The sequence below is a fragment of the Cucurbita pepo genome, chromosome LG08 (genome assembly GCF_002806865.2).
Source record: "Cucurbita pepo subsp. pepo cultivar mu-cu-16 chromosome LG08, ASM280686v2, whole genome shotgun sequence".
Classification (NCBI taxonomy): Eukaryota; Viridiplantae; Streptophyta; class Magnoliopsida; order Cucurbitales; family Cucurbitaceae; genus Cucurbita; species Cucurbita pepo.
In genome coordinates this window covers 6,147,100-6,169,938 of record NC_036645.1, presented here as the reverse complement: position 1 = coordinate 6,169,938, position 22,839 = coordinate 6,147,100, and the positions used below count along the sequence as shown (strand labels likewise).

The following is a 22,839-nucleotide window of genomic DNA, read 5'->3' as shown; positions in this document are numbered from 1 at the left end:
TAAATGGGACCTTATCATGGTCTTACGAGACTCTACTTAAATCTAAAAGAATTTACTAAAGAGGTTTTGCTTGCAAGACCAATATATTTCATAGTAGCAGACTGAGTTCAATCCATTAGGTCCCACGATTTATTCAGAAAAAAAAGGGAGACAAGAAAACATCTTTAAAAACATCTCTTTTGCAAGGACACGTTTAATACAGACAAAATTCACCCGAACTTTATAAAAGAAAACAAGCCTTCATATGTAACAGCCAAAACCCATCGCTAATAGATATTGTTTGCTTTAACCCGTTACGTATCGTCTTCAGCCTCATAGTTTTAAAATGCGTGTAACTAGGGAGAGGTTTCCACACCTTTATAAGGAATGTTTCGTTGCCTCTACTTTGAACTGAAACTCACCGAAGATATTATATCACCGACAATATAGTCTTAAGGTAAGACCTCCCCCGTTTTGAGTCGACGGAAAACTGTGGTCGGATTGAAAAACGAAAAGGGATAATGATGTTTAACACACAAAAAAACAGGAAGGTTTTAAGAGGGGTTTCTTATAAGGCAAGGCACATGGTATTAAAAGAAAGTTGTTTGTTTAGGAAAAGTCTTTAAGGCCAAGATTATATATAAAACACTTAATCCCTTATGTTAATGCAAGAACAATGGATTTTTGCCTTTGCTTTTGCTTCTATTTTACTTTAAATAACAAATCCTCCCATTCCCATCCCAAACTCTCCTAATAATTTATTCCTAAAATACCCTCGACCGTGCAATTTAACAAATTCCAGTATAGCTACGTGAATAAAGCGTCCATTTCATTTTTTAGGACATCCATGATCTTTTACAACTTTCAATTTTAAACTTTATGATAAGCTGTTACAGTATAAATTGATGCATAAAACACATCTACGAGGGAAAGGTTTTCACACCCTAATAACAAATGTTTTGTTCACCTCTCCAATCAATGTGGGATCTTACAATCCACTCCCTTGGGGACCTAATGTCCTCTCTTGAGATCCACCCCTAGGGGGCCAGCGTTCGTAACCGCCCAAGTCCACTACTAGCATTTTTAGGTTTTTACTTATGGGTTTCTCCTCAAGTTTTTAAAACGCGTCTACTATGGAGATGTTTCCACACCCTTGTAAGAAATGTGTTGTTCTTCTCTACAACTGACGTGGGATCTTACAATTATGGACTTGAATTCATAATTTAATAAATGAAAAGTTCTTTAATGATTGAGGAAAAAATAATAATAAAAAAAAACATTAGGGGTCAATTTATAAATATATGGAAGTATAAATAGAAATAGGAGGAGGGGTTTGAGGAGGGAGTGAATGGCAAAATGGGAATGAGAATTATGGTGGGAGTGGTGGCTGTCATGGCGGCGGCGGCGGCGGCGGCGGCGACGGTGGTTTTGTTGGTAACTTCAAAATCATCTCAATTTTTTCTAAGTACTAAGCTTCTTGGGAGTCCTCATTTCATGTTCTCAATCTTCAACTCTATAATTCTTCTCATAATTGGGACATACCATCGGCCACCGCCTCATCAATCTCCCTATCATATACGAAACGGGTCGTGCTACCCAGGGTCGTATCAAGGGTACTATACTCCTTATCAACACATTAAATTATGTGTTCGTAACGATGAACATGACGCCGATGATGAATATGAAGATGACAGTCAAAATGAGAAAGACGAAATTGAGCAATTAAATGAAGATGAAACCGAGCAATGTGATGAGAAAGATGAAGACGTCGACGATGAGGATGAAACCGAGCGATGTGACGAAGAAGACGATGACGACGAACTGGAGAAAAGGATAGAAGAATTCATAGCTAAAGTGAACAAGCGATGGAGAGAAGAGAAGTTACGAGACAATTTGCTTAATCAATTTTGTTCGAGAAATGTTTATATTTGAAATTAAATTAAAATAATAAAGATTTATTATTTATGTTTTTTTGGTTTTAATAAAAAATAAAAATGATGTTTTTGTTGTTTAATTTGGTTTATTGGTTAAATAAAATTATAACAATATTTAAAATCACTTTCAAATGTCTATTTAAATTCATTTTATTTTTATTTAAATTAAAATAATAAAGGGTATATTTTTATTAATTAATTTACCTTATTTTTTACTTAGTTTTTGAGTTGCAGTCCTTTGAGCGTTCCCGTACGGATCTTCTTCTTCCTTCTTTTCTCCTCCGCTGAAGAACAACACACCGGTAAGTTCATGCCACTGATTACGCCGATGCCTTGTCTCGATCTAGGGTTTTGCGATGTTCTACTATGTATTCGTTTCTCCTAACTTAATTTTACGTTTTGATCGATTTCCTGGATAAATTTTGCTTTGACGTGCTCCGAAATCAACATCCTTTTGTTTTATTCCCTTATGGAAGTTCAAATTTGTTCTTCTGGGCCACTCCTCGATGACAATCGAATCGATTAGCCTCTGAGAATTCAATATTCTTGATTAATCACTTGGAAATCGGAATGTAGGGGCTTTCAGTTTTCGTTGCTTGCTGCTTCCTTTTGAGCGTGGACGTTTTGACATCATGGTTAATGCCATTAAAGGACTATTCATCTCCTGGTAATACTTCAAAGATAGATATCGATTTTGTTGGGCTGCACTTTCTCTTGTTTGATTATTGAGTGAAATCTAGTTTTCTTCCGTTGGTTGTTTCATCTTCTCTTTGGAATTGTTTTGACATTTGAATAACACTGCTTCTTAGAGATTAGAAACTGCCATGCCATTGTGATATTGTCCATTAATCTTTGTGATAGCTATGACATTTGAAATGACAGAGCTTAGAAAGACCAGACTGTGATGTTGTCTTCTAATACTTGGGGTCATGTTCGCTTCTTCTTCTTCTTCTTCTTTTAATCCCTATTTGCTTTGATGATCTCTTGAAACACTGGGACAGAGTCTTTGAGATCATTTTGACATTTGAATTGAGAAAGCTTCTTTAAATGACTAGAAAGTTTTACTGTCATGTTGTCTACTTTGGAGTCATGTTCTACGTTTCTTTCATCACTTTTTACTTGATGATCTCTTTTGGACATTGGGATAGGGTGTGAGATCCCACATCGGTTAGAGAGGGGAACAAAGTATTCCCTATAAGGGTATGGAAATCTCTCTCTAACCGACACGTTTTAAAACCGTGAGGGGAAGCCCAGAAGGGAAAGTCCAAAGAGAACAATATCTGCTAGCAGTGGGCTTGGGCTGTTACAAATGGTATCAAAGCCAGACACCGAGCGGTGTACCAACAAGGACGCTGGCCTTGGGTGGATTGTGGTATCCCACGTTGATTAGAGAGGGGGATGAAGCATTCCTTAGAAGGGTGTGGAAACCTCTCCCTAGTACACGCATTTTAAAACTTTGAGTGGAAGCTCAAAAGGGAAAGCTCAAAGAGGACAATATCTGCTAGCGGGGGGCATGGGCTGTTACATAGAGTCTTCAGAATTAGTATGACATTGGAAGCTACAGCGCTTTTGATTGACTAGAAACTGTCATTGTGATATTGTAGATTACTTGGGATCTTGTTCATTTCTTTTCTTTTCTCCCTGTTTTCTTGATGATCTCTTATAAACACTGGGATAGATTCATTGGAATGTTGCTATGAGTTTTTGTTTCTCATTGAATGTAAAGAGGATTTGAAGAATTATGACCTTGGCAGATTCCTTGGTTCATAAAATTTGTTATTTGCAATTGTTTGCAAAGCTTGATATATGTTTGTTATGCAACTGATATTACCTTTCTTTCCCATCTTGAATTGGGGATCCTTGATACAACTTTATCCTAGTTTTACTGAGGGAGTTTAAACTGAGATTCTAGGGATTTTTTTTTTCTTTCTGTTCTTGAGATAAATTTTATTTTCTTCTTAGATCATAGAAATGATTTTCTTCCTTGGTGCAGTGACATACCTATGGGACAATTTATCATCAACTACAATGCTTCCTTACCTGCATCCCATAGATTTATCATCCATATTTTGGATAATACTCACATGTTTGTGCAACCCAATGTAGCTGATATGATTCGAAGCGCCATGTCTGAATTTCGAGATCAGAATTCGTATGAGAAACCTACTTGAACCCCTCTGCCCCTCACTGTGTTGGTAGTGAAGGACTTCGAAGTTATAGATTTTACTTCTAAAACTTATCTTTCGTCCCAACTGTTTCACTTGTATTACTGCAATATATCTCAACAAACTTGAAGATCTGGAATGGTGGAGACTATGAGCTGCCAGTAATTCTCAACCTAAAAACGACTGATTTTGTTTTCGTAAGATATTTGTGAATATTTAATCAGTTTGTTCGAACTTCGACTATTTTTAAATAACAATTGCTTGGCATACTACATTTGGTCATGAAGAAAATATGTAATGTTATATTATAGATAGATGATCATCATGACTTGCACTCATTTTCTTCGGGTCTTCTATTATTCACCATAAAGTCATTAGGTTAACCTAGAGGGGGCACTAAATTTGGTTGCTAGTTTTTGCTTTGTTTTTCTTTTAAAATGAGTTCAACATGTTGTTAACTAGGTCTGATAAATTAGTTTTTGGGCTGTTCTTGTTGAAGGATTGAATGAACTTTCTGGAGCCCATAGCAAGAGTTAGTGAAAGAAAGTGCTCAATATTTTGATAAATTTCAGGTTGGTTTGATTTGATTGATCTTTTAACAGATGAAAATCAACACATTTTGATAAATTACGGTCTTGTTTTTCATTTTTGCCTTTTGTTTTTTCCCAACTATGAACATTTGTTCTGTTAAATGTTTGCCAAATTTTAAAATTTGGCTAACCATCCAAATCGGAGTTTTAAGAAAAAGTTCAAACTTAAAAAGAAATTAAGAGGAAGTATATAGTTTTTGAAAAGAGAGTTAAAAATGAAATCATAGAATAAATCTCAACAAACAAAATCAATCATTCGATTCAATTTCAATCGAATTTCTTAATTTTTTAATAATGATAATAAATCAATATATGATAATAAATATGATATATCACGATTATGAAGCACCCTGTTATGTTATGAAAAAAACTAGAAGACCATTTGATCGATGATATATGCGAGTCAAATTTTGTCCAATATATGTTATTTAATCGACTAAACAACATAGCTTGGACAAACATAATTCTCGCGAATCAAATTTTGTCCAATATATGTTATTTCATCAACTAAACAACCTAGCTTGGACAAACATAATGCTCGCAAGTCAAATGCTCGAGCATTTTTCTTTTTTTGTTATAGATAACTAAACGTCATACCAGAGTGTTCATTTCCAGTTGAAAATGAAACATATTCATTAAGAATCAATCTCTTTTTCTTGTCTAAAAAAAAAAAAAAAAAAATCTCAAAGAAAATCACAAGAAATAATAAGTAAAGAATGTGAGTCTTAAACACTTGTTCCCTTTAGACTCAAATTTCTCCATAATTATAAATCGAGTTCATAGTCACATAGGAATTGCCATTGCCTAAAATGTCTGTGCTAGCTTGTGTGTGAGAGGGAGACATCAATCATCATAGTTATTTCAACCATGAAAAGTACCTAACAGAATGTATTGACAAGCCTGATTTGAAGTGGAGAAGGTGCAAATTAGAGGCAGTCAAGCGCTAAATCTCTCTCCAAAATAGATTGAAGTTCCTAGCCCAACGAGAATGTCCTTGAAATCTGCAAAGTGCGGGAGCTTCAGAAAGAGATACTGAAGGGTAGAAATTCAACTCACAAGCCGTTAAGATACAATCAACTGCATGCAAACAATTGTTTCTACTTATTCATCATCTTCCAAAGCATAATATATCATCCTGCAATCACAAATCAGGCAAACTCGGTCAGAGGCATTTAAGATTAGAAAAGGCATCAAAACAATAACATGAAAAGGCTTTCCCATCTTGAAGTACCAAAATACAGAGAGGAAGAGGAGGAAAACTAGATAGGCTAGTTTGAAAAGCCGTTGCTTCTTTTCCCAGTTTAGCATATTGAATATCTCTGTAACATCTACCAGGTGCTGTCTTCGTAGATACCTGATCACAAGTAAAAACTGCTGAGTATAGTGATATGCATATCACATCAAGGTGTGTTTTAGGGGGACGGTAATTTTAGGAAAGCCATTTGGGGTAACTTCCAGGGTTATAATTAGGATAGTAAGAGTGTACTAGTGCTTCCTTAGTTCTTTGAGATCAAAAGTTCAAATCCTCACACCATTCAAATCCTCACCCCACATTTATTATACTCAATTAGTAACGGAGTTGAGTTACAATTAAAAGAAGTGAAAAAGGGATGGAGGTAGGGAATAGTTCAGTTGATTTAGGTGCTCAAGAGGGATGTTCCAAGTACCTTGGAGGTACTTGGAGAGTTAATTGTATTCCTATTCCTTTATCCTTCTATCTTATAATATAACTTAAAGTCTTTTATTTCTATCAAAATGCTGCAACGAGCTGCAAACACGACCACCCAACTATACAGGTAACTGCGAACGCAATAGCTGGGAGGTGAATCACCAAAATATCATAATTGTCATAATGCTTACTTTTCCTTCAACTTTGAGCCAAAGAAGGATTCTTCCTTTGAATGGTGCCTTAACCACTCAATCCGACAGAGTCATGTCATAGTCCAATTCCAAACAACATAAATTGAGTAAACATTTTCATTCTTAGTTATATTTCAAAAACAAAAACAACTGTTCAAAAAATACTTTTAAATGGTATTATCAAGACATTTAGAAATAGTTTTATACTTGAGGATACAAACTAATAGACCTAAAGTCCATAAGGAAACTTTATCCTTATTTTCCAGGAAACAGAAATGAGAGGACATGTCCTGGCCAACAAGATCCTGATCCTTTTGGTAGAAAGTGTGGACCAAGGGCTTTAGTGACCAAGGGCACTTTGAGAACAATGAGGACATGTTCTATATATTATGGAAAAAGAAAAGGGGAATAGGAGCTCTCTCTTTCTTACCTTCCAAAACTCTAGAAATCTATAATCACTAACTTTATTTTCTAAGACCCTGTTTGATGACCCATTTGACTTAGCTTTCGAAAACATATATAAAAGGTAGATAACAAAACAATGGAACTCATACGTAGAAACAGTATTAATAAGCTTAATGTTTTTAAAAGCAAATGATTGAAAGGCATAGTATATTAGTTTTTCAATCAATGAAGTCCTGCCACCATTCTACGCTACCACAAGCATTTTCAGAGATGGAAGCCAAGCAAGCTCCAACCCTATACCTTGTAAACACATCAACGGTAAGTCATATTCCTTGGTCCAGTAAAATGTATTCTACTTAATTAGCACCGTTGCATATTCTCCAAACTCCAAATGTACTCTACTTACAACCATGTATCAATATGATCTAAGCCTATCAAGCACCAATAATTGTAAAATGGCCAAGTGTCGGACATGTCAGCACATGTTCAACACGCTGTTTTGTGTGTCTATCATTCTTTTTTTCTTTCATTTTCTGACACAATGGGAACACACTTGGACACAGCTGGGGACACACAAAGACATGACTGAGACACGTAATGTTACAAATTTTCAAGTTTTAAGTCTTTTAAGCTCATTTAAAAGAAAGCAAAATACCCAACAATTGAAGCCACACATATAAACCTCAAAATACTAGGGTTTCTTTTCAATATCTTCAAACCTTCAATTCACGATTGCATCCATGAAGGGGGAAAAAAACTCACAGCTGCTCATCAATGACAACAACCAACAACCATTGTCAGTCGTTGTCAACCACCAGTAAAGAGGACAAACATGGGGAAAATATGTAATCTGTAGAAGGATTGTTTTGTTTGATTCTACCTTGTAGTTTTTTTTATAAGACTTATTGGATATTGCATATACTGGATATTGTTGACATTGTTTGTCAATTGTTATCTTATCGTTATCTATAAATGTTCTTTTGATGTTTAAAGATAGAAATTTACATTAAAAGTATTAGATATTCATAATATGTCCAAATATACACAAATGTATTTTTTAAAAATTAAAAATAACATTAACATGTTACCAACGAGTTATGTCCTACTTTTTTTGGAAATCAACGTATTGCCATGTTCATGTTGTCTTGTATCTGTGTTGCATGGCCGTATTTGTGCTTCTTAGATCTAAGCTATGCCCTGACAGTAAGCCCAATCCTACAAGGTAGATCTAGCTTTGAGGACAATCATCAAATTTAACATCTGTCAAATCAATGGGAGGCTATGGTTTTTCTGAATGCTCAAAATCAGAAGCAAATAGCCTATACTTTCATAATCATGTGTTTCTTTGGTTAAACAGTATAGGACATTACAAATCATGCATACACGCTTATCTCTAGGAATCTTTGTAAGTGCATAAAAATTGTAACAGATATTACTTGATTTAGATAATAAGTTCAATTAAAGGTGAGGGATGAGAACACTTACATTCTCACATTGTAATATATGTAGGGTCCACAAAGTATTGACATACCCCAATGCCCCGTTAAAAGATAGAAGAGGCACAATACTCCCATAGATATGAACTCCGGAAAAATCACTTTATTAATTCGAGAAGCAGAGTCATAAGGGTTGATATAATCGAACTCGAGATCCGCCAAGCACATGAGCTACACAAAAGATAATGATAATAAATTACTAAACAAGAAGTTGATTTTGATCTTTCATACTTCAAATGTTCAAAAAGAGGCAATTGATACGTTTAGTTACAAAAGGAAAACTCGATTCGAATAACTTCTAAATATAAATTTAAAACCCTCGAATATGTTTCAATACGAGCTCATACTCACTACCAGCTTCTTTCAAATTGAGTTTCTACCAATAGATATTCTAACGATCAATATTAGAACACTCAAACTAAGAATCAGCCAACATGCTGTATTGACCCACGGTATCCATATCTATCACATCCTTAAGCCAGAGGGGAGCTGACCATATGTTCATAAATTTGAACATTAATTGTCCTTCTCATAACAAATGAGATCAAAACTTCAAGAAATTGGGGAAAAGCAATAAAAAGTTCAAATTACTAAAACAAGAACACCAGAGAGCATGGCAAAAAATTAATAATTCGACGTGAAATCCAAAGAAAATAATAGTAATAACAAGTAAACAAACAAAAAACAAGGATCGCCAGCCGCTGCTTGAACACTCAGTACAAATCTAATCCAAGGTGCAGTCGAGATTTACGCTTTCTAGAAAAGTACTTCCAAATTGACAAGCGAAGACGAATATGTGAACATAATTGTGCAAAACACTAATCCCTCCGAGCTGAACAAAACGTGAATCGAAATACTCATTTACTTCAAATTAACGATAAGAAATGGTAAGCAATGTATCCGCCTACGAAATTTTGACATAAACCGTCTTTGATTCAAACAGATTCTACTTTACCAACTTGAACTGAAGATAATTCGAGAAAAACAAACGAGATAGGGTTTCAAATTTACCTGATATATAAGGACAATCAGAAGAGCTATGAGAAAGAAGAATGAAACGAGCCACACATATAGATCCCCCATGCTACTCCTCTCCTCTTCCGCTGTCTCAGGCTATATTACCAGTGATTTTTGGTTAAAGGCGAACAGAGTGATTGAAGCAACACCATTTCCAAGCAAGATGGCAGCTGTGAGTGAAGATGCAGTAGAAAGAGATCAGGGCTGAACTGGAAAGTGGGTTAGGATGACCGGAAGAACTCGACGTTGCCGAACGCCATCGCCGATCGGTTAGCGAGTCAAATTTCAAACGATCCTTTCGGACGGAAATGTTTTCCGGCCTCTTTAGAAATCAAATGCTTAAATTATAAATTTATTGACATAAAAGAAAAATTCAACTATTTCTATAAAATATAAACTATATATTAAATAATGAATCTATCTGTTGTGATACATGAATGATCTAATATATGTCATCATTCTTTAAATATTAAAATAAGTCCATAGATCCCTCGTATATCCACAAATTTATGTATCTAGACGTGTATGAAACAAGTTTAATATCTAACAGAAAATGCTCGGTTATGTATCGACGTTACATGATTTTACAGTGGAACTGTCACCGTACAAATTGCTAGGTTAGAATTCAACAAAAATTATGGGTATAGAAAGAAGTGCCTGTAATGGTGTTTCGGCCTCTCGACACATTCATATCTAACATGGTAATTAATATTCCACTCCTAGCAATGGACACACTCAATTAAAGGTTGTTCTTCGTGTTCTTCGTGTTCTTAAATGATAGAGCTAATATCATTGGAATTTTTAAATATATAAGAATTTAACCATTTATAAACAATTAGAATTTGTATGGAAGAAGAAAAATATTAGGAAGAGGAGTGATAGTGAGAGTGAGAGTTTGTAGAGGCATGTGAAAAAGCTTTGGAAGGCGTGGCCATGGTGGATACCATTTATATATAACCAAACATTCCTTCTCCCTACCATTTCATGTTCTTCCTCTTATTCTTTTCAAAATTCCCGCATTAATTTAACTCCCTCTCTCTCTTCTTCCTCTCCTCTCTCACCCCTTTTCGCCGCTTCGGTGGATTCCTCCACCCGATGTTGCCTTTTCACTCCCTCTCCGCCGCCCAGGCCGCCCTCGGCCGGAATCTCACCTACTTCGAAACCCTCTGGTTTAATTACTCCCATGACAAATCCAATTACTTCCTCTATTGCCACAACATTCTCTTCCTCTTCTTGATTTTCTCTCTTATTCCCCTTCCCCTCATCTTCCTCGAGCTCTTCCATGTCTCTGGGATTCATAAATACAAAATTCAGCCCAAAGTTCGATTACCCTCCGCCGAGATCTTCCGCTGCTACAAGGATGTCATGCGTATGTTCTTCCTTGTTGTTGGCCCTCTTCAGCTCGTTTCATACCCTTCCATTAATGTAAATCCTGGGTTTCGATTTTGCGATTTCCCCCACTTTTTATTTTATTTTATTTGAGATTTTGATTGACGATGATTCTTCTTCTTTGTTTTGGATCATTAGATGATTGGGATCAGGACGGGCTTGCCATTGCCTTCTGGATGGGAAATCGTTTCCCAGTTGGTAGTTTATTTCATGGTGGAGGATTATACCAATTATTGGGTTCATAGATTCCTCCATTGCGAATGGGGGTATGAGAAAATCCATCGAGTTCATCATGAATACACTGCTCCAATTGGATTTGCAGCTCCTTATGCTCATTGGGCTGAGGTTTTGATCCTTGGAATTCCCTCTTTTCTTGGTCCGGCTATGGTTCCTGGTCATATGATCACCTTCTGGTTATGGATTGCTTTAAGGCAGATTGAAGCAATTGAAACGCATAGTGGGTATGAATGCTAAACCTATTATCTCTCTGTTCTGCTTTTATTCGACTGCGACAGAATGATGCCGCCTTTAAATTTTCTGCATTCTTTTATCTCTTTGCCAATGCCCCTTTGTGTTAAAGTACTTTTCATCTCAAGGATCTTGGATGATGAACTTGCCTTTTGTTGACTAGGACTGGGATCTGCTCTATTGCTTTCTTCTTTTTTTAAATCTTCCTTGCCCTTTTTCTTATTATATATATATTTATCTATAGATATAGGTATATGTTTATCCTATCATTACTGCATGAACTTATTGCATACTGAATCATTGCTCCTACTAACTTGATATAATGAAAGTTTGAAGTTGTTGAGATACATTGAAAAGATTGAATTTGCCCTTCTTTGAATTTTCTAGTTTCAACTTTCTTAGCTTTCACATTCTTCATAAAGTTAGGGAAAGGCCAAGCCACCGCCGCTAGTAGATATTGTCATTTTTGGGGCTTTCCCTCAAGGTTTTTCTCCTCTCCAACGATGTGGGATCGTGTGAGATTCCTTACTTAGCTTAAGAGAACGTATAAATCTTCTATGAGAATCCCAGCCTATGAAGCTTGATTCTTATTTACTAAACTAATAAGGACCCACTACCTCTTTATGCTTTAAGGTTATGGACATAGACTATAGATGTTAGAGAAGAATGAAGTTAATGTATGAGGAAAGGAAAAACAAAAAGTGGTTTTATGAGTGTAATTGCATATAGGGTAGGTAATTACAATGAAATGAAGGGAGGAATGCTGCGAGGATATTGACGAGCAAAGATCATGAACAAGATCATAATTGATCCTTATTGGTTCAAACATTCTTTGCTTTAAGGGAACTTTTAGCTCACACCCATTCTTAATCCTCCTGATCTCACACTCCATTGTGGTTGTTTGTGAAGCTTCAGGTTTACCCCTTGTGGAAGTGTGTTCTTCAAACTTAATGTCAAATTTTGTAGCCTTGGGATTGTTGGGAAAAGGGAGGAAAAGGAACAAGGAGCTGATTTGTAGAAAGACATCCGTAGAGAACTGCATCTGGCACAATGGAATAGGTTATTCCTTATCTGAGTCCGACACCGGGCAATGTGTCAGCAAGGACGCTGGGACATCAAGGTGGTGGATTCTGAGATCCCACATCGATTGGAGAGGGGAACGAAACATTCCTTATAAGGGTGTGGAAATCTCTCTCTAGGAGACGTGTTTTAAAACCGTGAGGCTGACAACGATACGTAACTGGCCAAAACGGACAATATTTGCTAGTTATGAGCTTGGACTTAAGGGTAGCTCGGTTTTTCATGTTGACTGTCCTCGTTTTGAAACTGTTAGTAAATTTAGAGAAGTGAAGGGAAAGAAAAGTAAATTGACATTTGAAAGGGGCCAAGCTTACTCAAATAAGAATCCTTTGATTTGACCTCCAAATTGTTCAGTCGGGATAGAAATGAAAAGTAATTGATGCCAAGGCTTATGGCTGGGAATAAATGCGGTGTCAGAGAATCATTTTCTTTGGTCATGTAGGACATAGCTTCCGTCTTGGTGGGTTTCCTGTGGCTCAACATTCCCCAACCCTTTGGCTGAACATGAATAGCTTTATGTACTAATATTTCATATTCTCTGGAGTTTCTTTCTTTCGTCTCTTTCATACAAAGACTGAGATAACTAGATGTTCATAGCTTTCTTCCGTGCCATGTTTTCTATAGACATGATAGAGAGGAGTGATAAGCTGATATTTAGTGTAAAAGCATATGGGAAGGTCACTATTTCTATCTCTACCACGTCCACGAAAACATACGACAAGAGAACACTAACATCCAATAACAAGAACATAGATGTAACGGCCCAAGTCCGGCCCAAGTCCACCGCTAGTAGATATTGTCCACTTCGGCCCATTACCTATCGACGTCAGCTTCATAGTTTTAAAACACGTCTTCTAGGGAGAGGTTTCTGCACCCTTGTAAGGAATCTCACAATCCACCCTCCTTGGAGGCCAGCGTCCTCATTGATACACCGCCCCGTGTCTGGCTCTGATACCATTTGTAATAGTCCAAGTCCACCGCTAGAATTTTGAGATCTTACATTCGTTGAAGAGGGGAACGAAACCTTACTTAGAAGGGTGTGTAAGAGATTTCCTTACAAGGGGTGGAAACCTCCCCTTAGAAGATGCATTTTAAAACCGGAATAAAGGTAGCGGGAGGGAAATATGAATATGAATGAAGTGTTGTTTCTTTTCCTTGGGATTGTGCTTTTATAATGAGGGTAGAGATCATCCCTGGTGAATATTATTATATTCAGGTACGATTTCCCCTGGAGTGTAACCAAACTCATACCATTTTACGGTGGTGCGGACCATCATGATTACCATCACTATGTTGGAGGACAAAGCCATAGCAACTTTGCTTCAGTATTTACCTACTGTGATTATATTTACGGAACTGACAAGGTAGTTATGCAATGCTGCTCTTCTTATAATTTTACCGCCCACTTGTTCTTCCAGTAAAATCATCCTCATAAAAGTTACTCATTTGTTTACTTCCTCAGGGATACCGCTACCAAAAGAAGATCCTTAAGAAGGTAAGCCTTTTCTTAAGGATCATATATGTTACTGCTACTGTTTTTCTCATGTTCCTGATCGATATAACGTCTACTATGCTGTCGGTGACTCGTGCGTTCTAATTGTTTTTGTTCATGTTATCAGTTGAAGGAAGAAGCGAAGATCAGTGAAGCATCATACTACAGCATAGCCCAAGATGTTAAATCAGACTAGACAATGATAAGGGATTCATATGTTGAAAGACGGGTTTTTCGGGTTGGTAGCGATGTTACGTAATCTCTGATTTGAAGATGACTTAATCGGGATCCATATGATCGTCGTCGAGGTAGTTAGGGAAGGGACTGGGATGGGATGGGATGGGAATTAGCTAGGGGTGTGTGGTTTAACCTTGTTGTGCAGACAATACTCTTAATATAAATATGTATTTTGGTTGTGAACTTGTTGATATATTTGGTTATGTTAGATATCGATTTTGTTTTAAATGGGGTGTTCGTAAAAATAAAGCTTATAAATTTTATCCGTTTGAAAATTTGAATACTGTCTAATAAAAATAAACCTAAAAATTAAAAATAAATAAATACATTTATAAAGACGCCGCTTTAGGACATGTTGCATGTGACAATATGTGGGATGTGATGTCCCATATTGGTTGGAGAGGAGACAAAACACCCTTTATAGGTGTGGAAACATTCCCNGAATTTTGAGATCTTACATTCGTTGAAGAGGGGAACGAAACCTTACTTAGAAGGGTGTGTAAGAGATTTCCTTACAAGGGGTGGAAACCTCCCCTTAGAAGATGCATTTTAAAACCGGAATAAAGGTAGCGGGAGGGAAATATGAATATGAATGAAGTGTTGTTTCTTTTCCTTGGGATTGTGCTTTTATAATGAGGGTAGAGATCATCCCTGGTGAATATTATTATATTCAGGTACGATTTCCCCTGGAGTGTAACCAAACTCATACCATTTTACGGTGGTGCGGACCATCATGATTACCATCACTATGTTGGAGGACAAAGCCATAGCAACTTTGCTTCAGTATTTACCTACTGTGATTATATTTACGGAACTGACAAGGTAGTTATGCAATGCTGCTCTTCTTATAATTTTACCGCCCACTTGTTCTTCCAGTAAAATCATCCTCATAAAAGTTACTCATTTGTTTACTTCCTCAGGGATACCGCTACCAAAAGAAGATCCTTAAGAAGGTAAGCCTTTTCTTAAGGATCATATATGTTACTGCTACTGTTTTTCTCATGTTCCTGATCGATATAACGTCTACTATGCTGTCGGTGACTCGTGCGTTCTAATTGTTTTTGTTCATGTTATCAGTTGAAGGAAGAAGCGAAGATCAGTGAAGCATCATACTACAGCATAGCCCAAGATGTTAAATCAGACTAGACAATGATAAGGGATTCATATGTTGAAAGACGGGTTTTTCGGGTTGGTAGCGATGTTACGTAATCTCTGATTTGAAGATGACTTAATCGGGATCCATATGATCGTCGTCGAGGTAGTTAGGGAAGGGACTGGGATGGGATGGGATGGGAATTAGCTAGGGGTGTGTGGTTTAACCTTGTTGTGCAGACAATACTCTTAATATAAATATGTATTTTGGTTGTGAACTTGTTGATATATTTGGTTATGTTAGATATCGATTTTGTTTTAAATGGGGTGTTCGTAAAAATAAAGCTTATAAATTTTATCCGTTTGAAAATTTGAATACTGTCTAATAAAAATAAACCTAAAAATTAAAAATAAATAAATACATTTATAAAGACGCCGCTTTAGGACATGTTGCATGTGACAATATGTGGGATGTGATGTCCCATATTGGTTGGAGAGGAGACAAAACACCCTTTATAGGTGTGGAAACATTCCCGGTTTTAAAACCTTGAGGGGAAGCCCGAAAGGAAAAGCCCAAAAGGATAATATCTATCTGTTAGCGATGGGCTTGGGCCAAAAGAGAAAGTCGGAGGACAATATATGGTGGACTTGGGCCAAAAGGGAAAGCCAAAGAGGACAATATCTATTAGCGATGAACTTGGACTTGGACCGTTACATTAGATGTCATGGTCATGCTTGTTCAGGACGTGTTGCTTATGATTGTATGCTCGTTCCAAGTTCCTTTACTTACTTTTATGTTAGCTTGTTCATTATTGTTAGCTAGTCCATCAAAGTTATGGTAAAAAAAATATGTGTTTACTAGCCAATAACATATATTAGGTCCCACAATTAAATCATGACTTCAATGATATGATGCACAATTAAATCACTCGTTGTCTACTTTTTCCTACTCGGGTTTTCATATATTTCACGATTTCAACTTTTTTTGAGATGTGATTCATAATCATGGTCTTTCCATCATACATTTTAAATACTTCTAGTTCGTCGTATCTTGTATAACATATTCATAATCATTCAATTTATTAATATCTTCTTTTAATTCATATATTACGTGTTATTTGTGCATTAAACATTCTCCAATCTAGCCTTTAGGCATTTCAACCGTATGTCCACTTACTATGATAGACTTAATTTGATAATTATCTACTTTTGTGAGGTAAACGAAGCTTAAGTCAGCCTTAGCAAAGTCTAATTTCATCTACGACATTCGAAAAAAAAACGATCTTAAAGCTCATTCATAAAACTACCGCTACTAAATTTTCCTAAAATCATCTATAAACAATGAGAAACACTACTCCTGACTTGCCCATTGTTGGACTTCTTCTTCTTCACCCGTAAACCCGAGGTTTTGCACCTCTTCTTCCAGCAAAGGTCGATGACGAGGATCTGACTATAAATGTGCAACGACGAACCTTTTTCAATGGTAGATGACGAAAGTGTATCTCGAACGGAGCTAAATTTTCCAATTTTGTTGACATTTTTATTTTAGTTTTGTTAGGTCTCTAAGGCATCTCGAGCACCTTTTCTTCTACCTTTTTTTTTTTAAATTTATCCTCTAAAATTCTCAATAAAATTTCAAAAGTTTTATATATAAAGTGAAAAGTTAAGAAAATTTGATAGTTTATGGACTCGGATGTTACTGTTCACAATACATAAAATTGAAGTGGTAACAGGGATCGGTAGATATTTGTCTATTCTAGTTCTTCTTTTAAGTGAACAATAATGGATGGTTCTTTAAGCTTGAAAGCTGTAAAAGGCTAAAAGAAAGTTAGATTTGACTTAAAAAAAGAGAACTTTTATTCATAAAGACGTTCCTTTTCTTCCTCTATCTTTAATGCTATAACTTCGAACCAACGGATCAAAAAAAAACTTTTCAATGTTTCAAGTGCTCAAAAACGCCATACATCATGCACTAATTAACAAAGTACATAATATAAAGATATTCTACGAGTTTATCATTACCTTCAAATCAGGATTCGAAAACTAAAAAGAAGTCATTTTGCAATTGGTGGTTGAGACGACCATGCTACCTTAGCTGCAAGGCAGCTTGAACTAGAAAAATTGCATGTCAAAGTAATAAAAAACGAGGTCGAACAATACCTTGGCCGACCTGAAGAGCTAGAGGTTGTCCAAACTATCGTATCTACAAGATACTTAAACTAGAAGGGCTACATGATGGCGTAATCAAGAAGGAGATCATCTCCTCAACCCATTCGAGCAACTAGAAGTCATCCGAAGCATGACTAGTAAAATTACTCGGCACATTGGTAATTTGATAATTATGGTTGATAGTATATAATAAAGATTATGAAATATAATATATAATTATTGAGATATTATATTATAAATAAAATTCAAAGTATTAATTTTTTATGAGATTAGAAAATCTAAATTGAAGATTCTAATTATTAAACTATAGAAGAATCTGAACAAAAAAATTAATAGGTAAATAAGAAAGGAAAGAGGAAAGAAGAAAGGAAAGATTTGAAATTAAAATTTATCTGTGAATTTTAGATTTTAACAAAATTAAAGGAAAAAAAATAAAATAAAATACATATAAGATAAATGAANAAGACTAATTATCAAGATTAGCGTGGTACCTACACAGAACCTTGCACTTAATCAAATTATCGAACACATAAAATCCCGGCGACACCATGATTCTCACCGTCGCCGGAGCTACTTCTCTGGTTTTATCTCCGGCGATGTCCTCCATGTAAACGCTGTCGAATTTCACGCCGGTCTCCACTCTGAAGATTGGCAAGCTCGGATGAACGGCGGTGGCGATAAGATGAACAAGCCAAACGCTCTTCGCCGCCGCGAAGAACGCCTGTAGCAGCGGCTCCGGCCAGGCTCTGTTCCACTCGAGTATTGCAACAATGTCGCTCATCTTTCGATCGCAGAATCTACTGAACTCCTCACTGAAATGCCTCGTTCCTTTGCTCAGAACCTCCTCCCAACTCAGCCGGTGGAGCCGATTGAACGATGCGATGTTCGATTCAGTCCGATTCGAAGGGTTTAGAATCTGATTCGGTGAGTTCTTCTGAAACCCTATCGATTCAAAGTCCTCGAAGAATGCTCTGTTTATAATCGCTTCGAGATGGAACAAAAGTGAGGTTCTAGGGCTTTTCGATTTGAGGAGAATTTGAATCCTCTCGTAGGTTTTTCCTCCGACGTGACGGAGTTGCATTGCCAGTGATCGACTTAACTGCCGCATTGACGATCGCGATTCGGAAACTGACGATAAGAAATTCGCAATTAGTTTATCTGGAATCGGATCGCTGTTTGTTGAAAATTCTTGTTTAGGTGTTCGCGGATTTGGAGCGCATTCATCGAGTCCGGATTTCAAGGTATGGCAATAAATTTCGAGTTTATTGAGTTTCTTCTCCAATTCCGCCATGGAATTTTTCAACCTCGAAGCTTCAAGAATCGCTTCATCTCTTCTCCTCGTAGCATGAATCAGTCTATGCGAAATTTCCCCTAACGCAATCTTCCACTTCTCTTCTCTCGCCGCCCAATCCGTTTCTTCCTTCATAGATTTAGGGCTTTTTCTTGTCAACGATGTCACAATCGATTTCAACATTCCACTAGGGCTCGCCATTGAGAAAATTTGCTTGGCGACACCATTACTATCCAACGGAACCACAGAGAACTTTTCTCGAACATGTGGCCGGCACTTGGTACACGACACCGGACCACCGCCGTTGACGGAAGCCGCCAACTCCTGCCGTTTCTTGGTGCTGCGTTTGGGAAGAATCCCGTCGCCACCACAGCCGCCGAGAGAATAGTGGTGGAGCGGCGTCTGGGAGGCCGGACGACTTCTTGGAGTGGCTCTGTTGAACTCATCTTCTTCCTCTGTTCTCTCACTGTTGTGAGTGATCTGCAAAACAAACAGAGAAACAAAAATCACAGAGATTATCACTCAATTTGGTTTGTCATCCTCAAAGATTTGAAGAAGAAATGAAAATGAATTTAAGGTTAAATCGAAACAGAGAGATTTACAGAGGAGAGAGCTGAAGACCGGCAATGGTGGAGAGGTGAGGGAGAAGGAGCGATATTTTTCATATTTTCTTTTTAGTTTTTTTTTTTCTTTTTATTTTTCTGAACTTGGGTCTTATATACATCTAGAGTTCGAATCTGTTTATTTTATTTTAATTTTTTTAATTATTTTTTTAAATTATTTTAGACATTTTTTCTTACTCTTAATATTATATATTCAATAAAATGGGGAAACGTCCATAACCCATAAAATAAAAAATAAAAAATTGTGAAATTTTCATATTACAATAAATGAAAATCTTACTTTTTCCCTAAATTTTTAATTTTTTAATTTTTGTTAATTTTAGAATTATGTTTAAAATATTTAATAGATTTCTAAATTTAATAAGTTTATGAATTTTTTATTAAAAATTAAAAATTAAATATATTTTATAAAAATGAATGAAGTCAATAAAGTCAATAAAGTAATAATCTAAGTATTATTTAACATAAGAAAATGATCAAAATGATTATTTATTGAAAATTTAAAAGTCTTCTCAAAAAGTCCAAAATGAAATTATATTTTGGTCTTTAAAAAAAAAAGCAATTGAATTATTTATTATTTGTGTTCCCTTTTATACTTATATTCTCTTTTTTATGAGTATATTCAGTTTTTTTTTATATAACATAAAAAAGAGAAGTATATTCTGTATTTTAGAGTTTTTTTTGTTAATGATAAAAATTATTTTAAAATATAATTCAAAATTTAAGGATATGATTAATTTTTTAAATAAAGAGACTAAATAAACACAATTTAAAGAATATGTAATTTAATTTGTTTTATTTATTTAAAAATTTTAATAATTAATTAGAAATAAAATAAATTTGTGGGGGAAGGAAAAAGAGAAAGTTGGTCAAAAGAAAGAATGTAAAGAAATGCTATCATTTTTTATTCAATTTATTTTTGTCCTTTTTTGGTTTAGGGTTTTGAATTTATTCAAATATGTTTATAATTGCATTTTGACTTTTTCATTTTCAGCTTCTTCTCACTTTATTTTAGTCAATTGGTTGAGGTCTTGGCTAGCATCAACATTTTTGTTTCAAATTTTATTATATTAAAATAACATCAAACTTTTAATGTTACCCAAAAAAAAAAAAAAATAGTGAAAGTTGGTTTAATGAGATGAAATTGAAACTTTAACACGTCATGTTTATGGATAACCCGACCAACTAAAAATTTTGGGTATGTTCAAAAGAATTTTCTTACTCGATCTAATTTATGTATATCCTTAATTCTAAGATTGTTATGAAAATTAAGACTATTTTACATTTATAATGGATGATAGTGATGTGTTGTGACTAGTGTTTTGTGTTTTGTGGAACATTGTGTTTTGTGGCCAATATTTATGACTTTGATAGCAACTCACCAACCCTATTTATTTCTCATACATATATGTCTCAATCTCCGACGATCTTCCGTAGTTATCTCCTCGAACAAAATATATTATAGAATTACTATGAGATCTTCTCCTTCTCTATTGCTCTCGAACAGTCTGGCATGACATGTGAAGATAATAAATGAGACAATGAGATGGTGAAGGAGAAGAGTGACCCATAAATGCAAATACAAGAAATGATTGTGATGTAAGGAGAGGGTAATTTCAAATTTTGACCCCAAAAGTTTCGGTTTTGAAGAAATGACCCTTTTTTTGGACGGTTAATGTTTATAATCTTAAAAATAAACGTTCAAATTTATGATCAATTGAAAGGTTGTAACTCTTATGTCCATTGATCCACTAATTAATTGTAACTTAAAACCTTAAAAATAATACTCTGAAATTGAATAAATTTAAACATGGAATTTTGTCTAACATGATTATGACACTTTATTTCAAATCACATATCTTGTCGAGAGATATTCGACCATATCTGATTTTGTATATGACGATATTAAGTACTCTATATTGCAGGAGTCCAGAATTTTCATATATGCATCCATATCCATCCACAGCCATGTTCTTCCCATATAATATAGGCCAAGGAATTTCATCGACATCCACAGCCACGTCCTTCTCATATAATGAAGAGAAACGTATTTTCTCCCCATCTTTTTCATATATTCTCTCCACGTTAACATATTCTAGTCAGCCACCGTTAGTTATTCTAATGTTTAATAATGTGGTGGCATATAATTGAGGAGACGATGTGGACCATGTGTGGTATCATTTTGTAAGACTGATTTTCTGCCGCTTCCGTTATTGCTGCTGGATTGGCCGTTGGGCTTGCTTCTATTGGACTTGAGGTTAGTCAAGGTACTGCTGCGGGCCAAGTCGGAGTTCATGATTGAAGTGAAAGAGATAATGAGTCGGATGAATATGACAATGGAGTACTTGAAAGTGTCGAACAAGAGAAAAACAACAAGGAAATAATGGCCCCCGAACATGTGCATAACACTAAGGTTCCTTCTAGGCTGATGAATGTAACAAATCATGCGTTGGAAAATTTAACACCAATTCTTGTTGTCGCAAATCTTATTCATTAATTCAATCATCATGTCATGTACTAATTCAATCATTATGTCTAGTAAGTATTAAGTCTCGGAACTTTGTTCTGTTATTATCTTTTTGGATTGTTTTGGAGTTATTTTTTTTTACGTAATTAAGATTAGTATAGCTATTGTTTTGTTAAGTAAAGGCGAAATTAAACTATGTCAAGTAGAATTAGACTACAACCAACTAAAGAAAATTTAGGGAAATCGACATAAAAACGGTAAGTGAGTTCACTATTGGCACGCCTATGAGATAGGTTGGATGACTTGATTGATGCCGGAACAATAATAACTCATGGTTCTAGTTATGTCATGATAAGTATGAAAGTATTACATGTATCATCTCATTGAAACGTGATTTTTAGTACAAAACTTCATGATGTTGCTTGTCATATGAGCATGGATCACTTCTCTAATATGTTAGATACGAACTTTCATTGATTTTTAGCACGGTGAGCGTTGGCTAGCCCACGAGTTTAGTGGGTTCATGCTCATGTGCATGAATTGTACGTAGATAAATACTATGCATATAACCATATTCAAAAAAGGAGGTAGAGCTCAAAGCCATGAAAATGAGATCTTATCAATTATGATATTTTTAAATAATAATCATATATTTAACATTTTTCAGGTAAAGACAAAGACAAAATCTCCATATATGGAGGCTTTAGGCAATTTACGTCCCTCATTCCATGAGAAAGAAATGAAATCGAGAAACAAGAATTCTCTAACCAAACAAGAAGTCGGATTTATAAATAAAAAAACACATCTCCAGAGGGGGAAACCAAGGAGAGCTTAAGCTCAAAGTGGACAATATTATTCCATTGGGGAGAGTCGGGTTGATTTCACCTCCAAATTTTTCCAAAAAGAAAACATTGGAAGGCCATTTCTCAAAACTAGTCGAATGGAGGAGTGGACTTTTGTGCCCTGCAAACTGCAAAAGGCCATTTGGTATTACCGCTGACCAATGGCATCTAAAATTGTCTTTTTTTTTTTGTCCTTTATTAAAATTCACGTGCACTTTGTATCTTCCTCGCTTCATTTCCCTT

The 22,839-nt window shown here is 35.6% G+C and overlaps 4 protein-coding genes and 1 long non-coding RNA gene across 5 annotated transcripts; 3 read left to right on the top strand and 2 right to left on the bottom strand.

The window, feature by feature from the left end:
• Positions 1 to 2,133: 2,133 nt before the first annotated feature.
• LOC111799950 (RNA polymerase II transcription factor B subunit 5) lies at positions 2,134 to 4,350 on the top strand. Its single transcript, XM_023683485.1, has 3 exons — positions 2,134 to 2,215; positions 2,490 to 2,580; positions 3,907 to 4,350. The coding sequence occupies exons 2-3, from the start codon at positions 2,546 to 2,548 to the stop codon at positions 4,082 to 4,084; spliced, it is 213 nt and encodes a 70-aa protein (XP_023539253.1). The 5' UTR covers positions 2,134 to 2,215; positions 2,490 to 2,545; the 3' UTR covers positions 4,085 to 4,350.
• A 1,029-nt stretch (positions 4,351 to 5,379) lies between these two features.
• LOC111799949 (protein cornichon homolog 4-like) lies at positions 5,380 to 9,807 on the bottom strand. The gene is made up of 4 exons (XM_023683484.1): positions 9,441 to 9,807; positions 8,419 to 8,600; positions 5,900 to 6,022; positions 5,380 to 5,803 (listed from the first exon to the last, which is right to left on the bottom strand). The coding sequence occupies exons 1-4, from the start codon at positions 9,510 to 9,512 to the stop codon at positions 5,770 to 5,772; spliced, it is 411 nt and encodes a 136-aa protein (XP_023539252.1). The 5' UTR covers positions 9,513 to 9,807; the 3' UTR covers positions 5,380 to 5,769.
• Positions 9,808 to 10,301: 494 nt separating this feature from the next.
• On the top strand, positions 10,302 to 14,305 carry LOC111799947 (methylsterol monooxygenase 1-2-like). Its single transcript, XM_023683482.1, has 5 exons — positions 10,302 to 10,871; positions 10,974 to 11,296; positions 13,600 to 13,747; positions 13,846 to 13,878; positions 14,003 to 14,305. The coding sequence occupies exons 1-5, from the start codon at positions 10,542 to 10,544 to the stop codon at positions 14,069 to 14,071; spliced, it is 903 nt and encodes a 300-aa protein (XP_023539250.1). The 5' UTR covers positions 10,302 to 10,541; the 3' UTR covers positions 14,072 to 14,305.
• Positions 14,306 to 14,577: 272 nt separating this feature from the next.
• On the top strand, positions 14,578 to 15,519 carry LOC111799948. The gene is made up of 3 exons (XR_002815941.1): positions 14,578 to 14,934; positions 15,033 to 15,065; positions 15,190 to 15,519. It is a non-coding gene; the product is annotated as an uncharacterized LOC111799948 (long non-coding RNA).
• A 2,320-nt stretch (positions 15,520 to 17,839) lies between these two features.
• Positions 17,840 to 19,389, bottom strand: LOC111799785 (IRK-interacting protein-like). The gene is made up of 2 exons (XM_023683264.1): positions 19,267 to 19,389; positions 17,840 to 19,144 (listed from the first exon to the last, which is right to left on the bottom strand). The coding sequence occupies exons 1-2, from the start codon at positions 19,327 to 19,329 to the stop codon at positions 17,840 to 17,842; spliced, it is 1,368 nt and encodes a 455-aa protein (XP_023539032.1). The 5' UTR covers positions 19,330 to 19,389.
• Between the last annotated feature and the right edge of the window lie 3,450 nt (positions 19,390 to 22,839).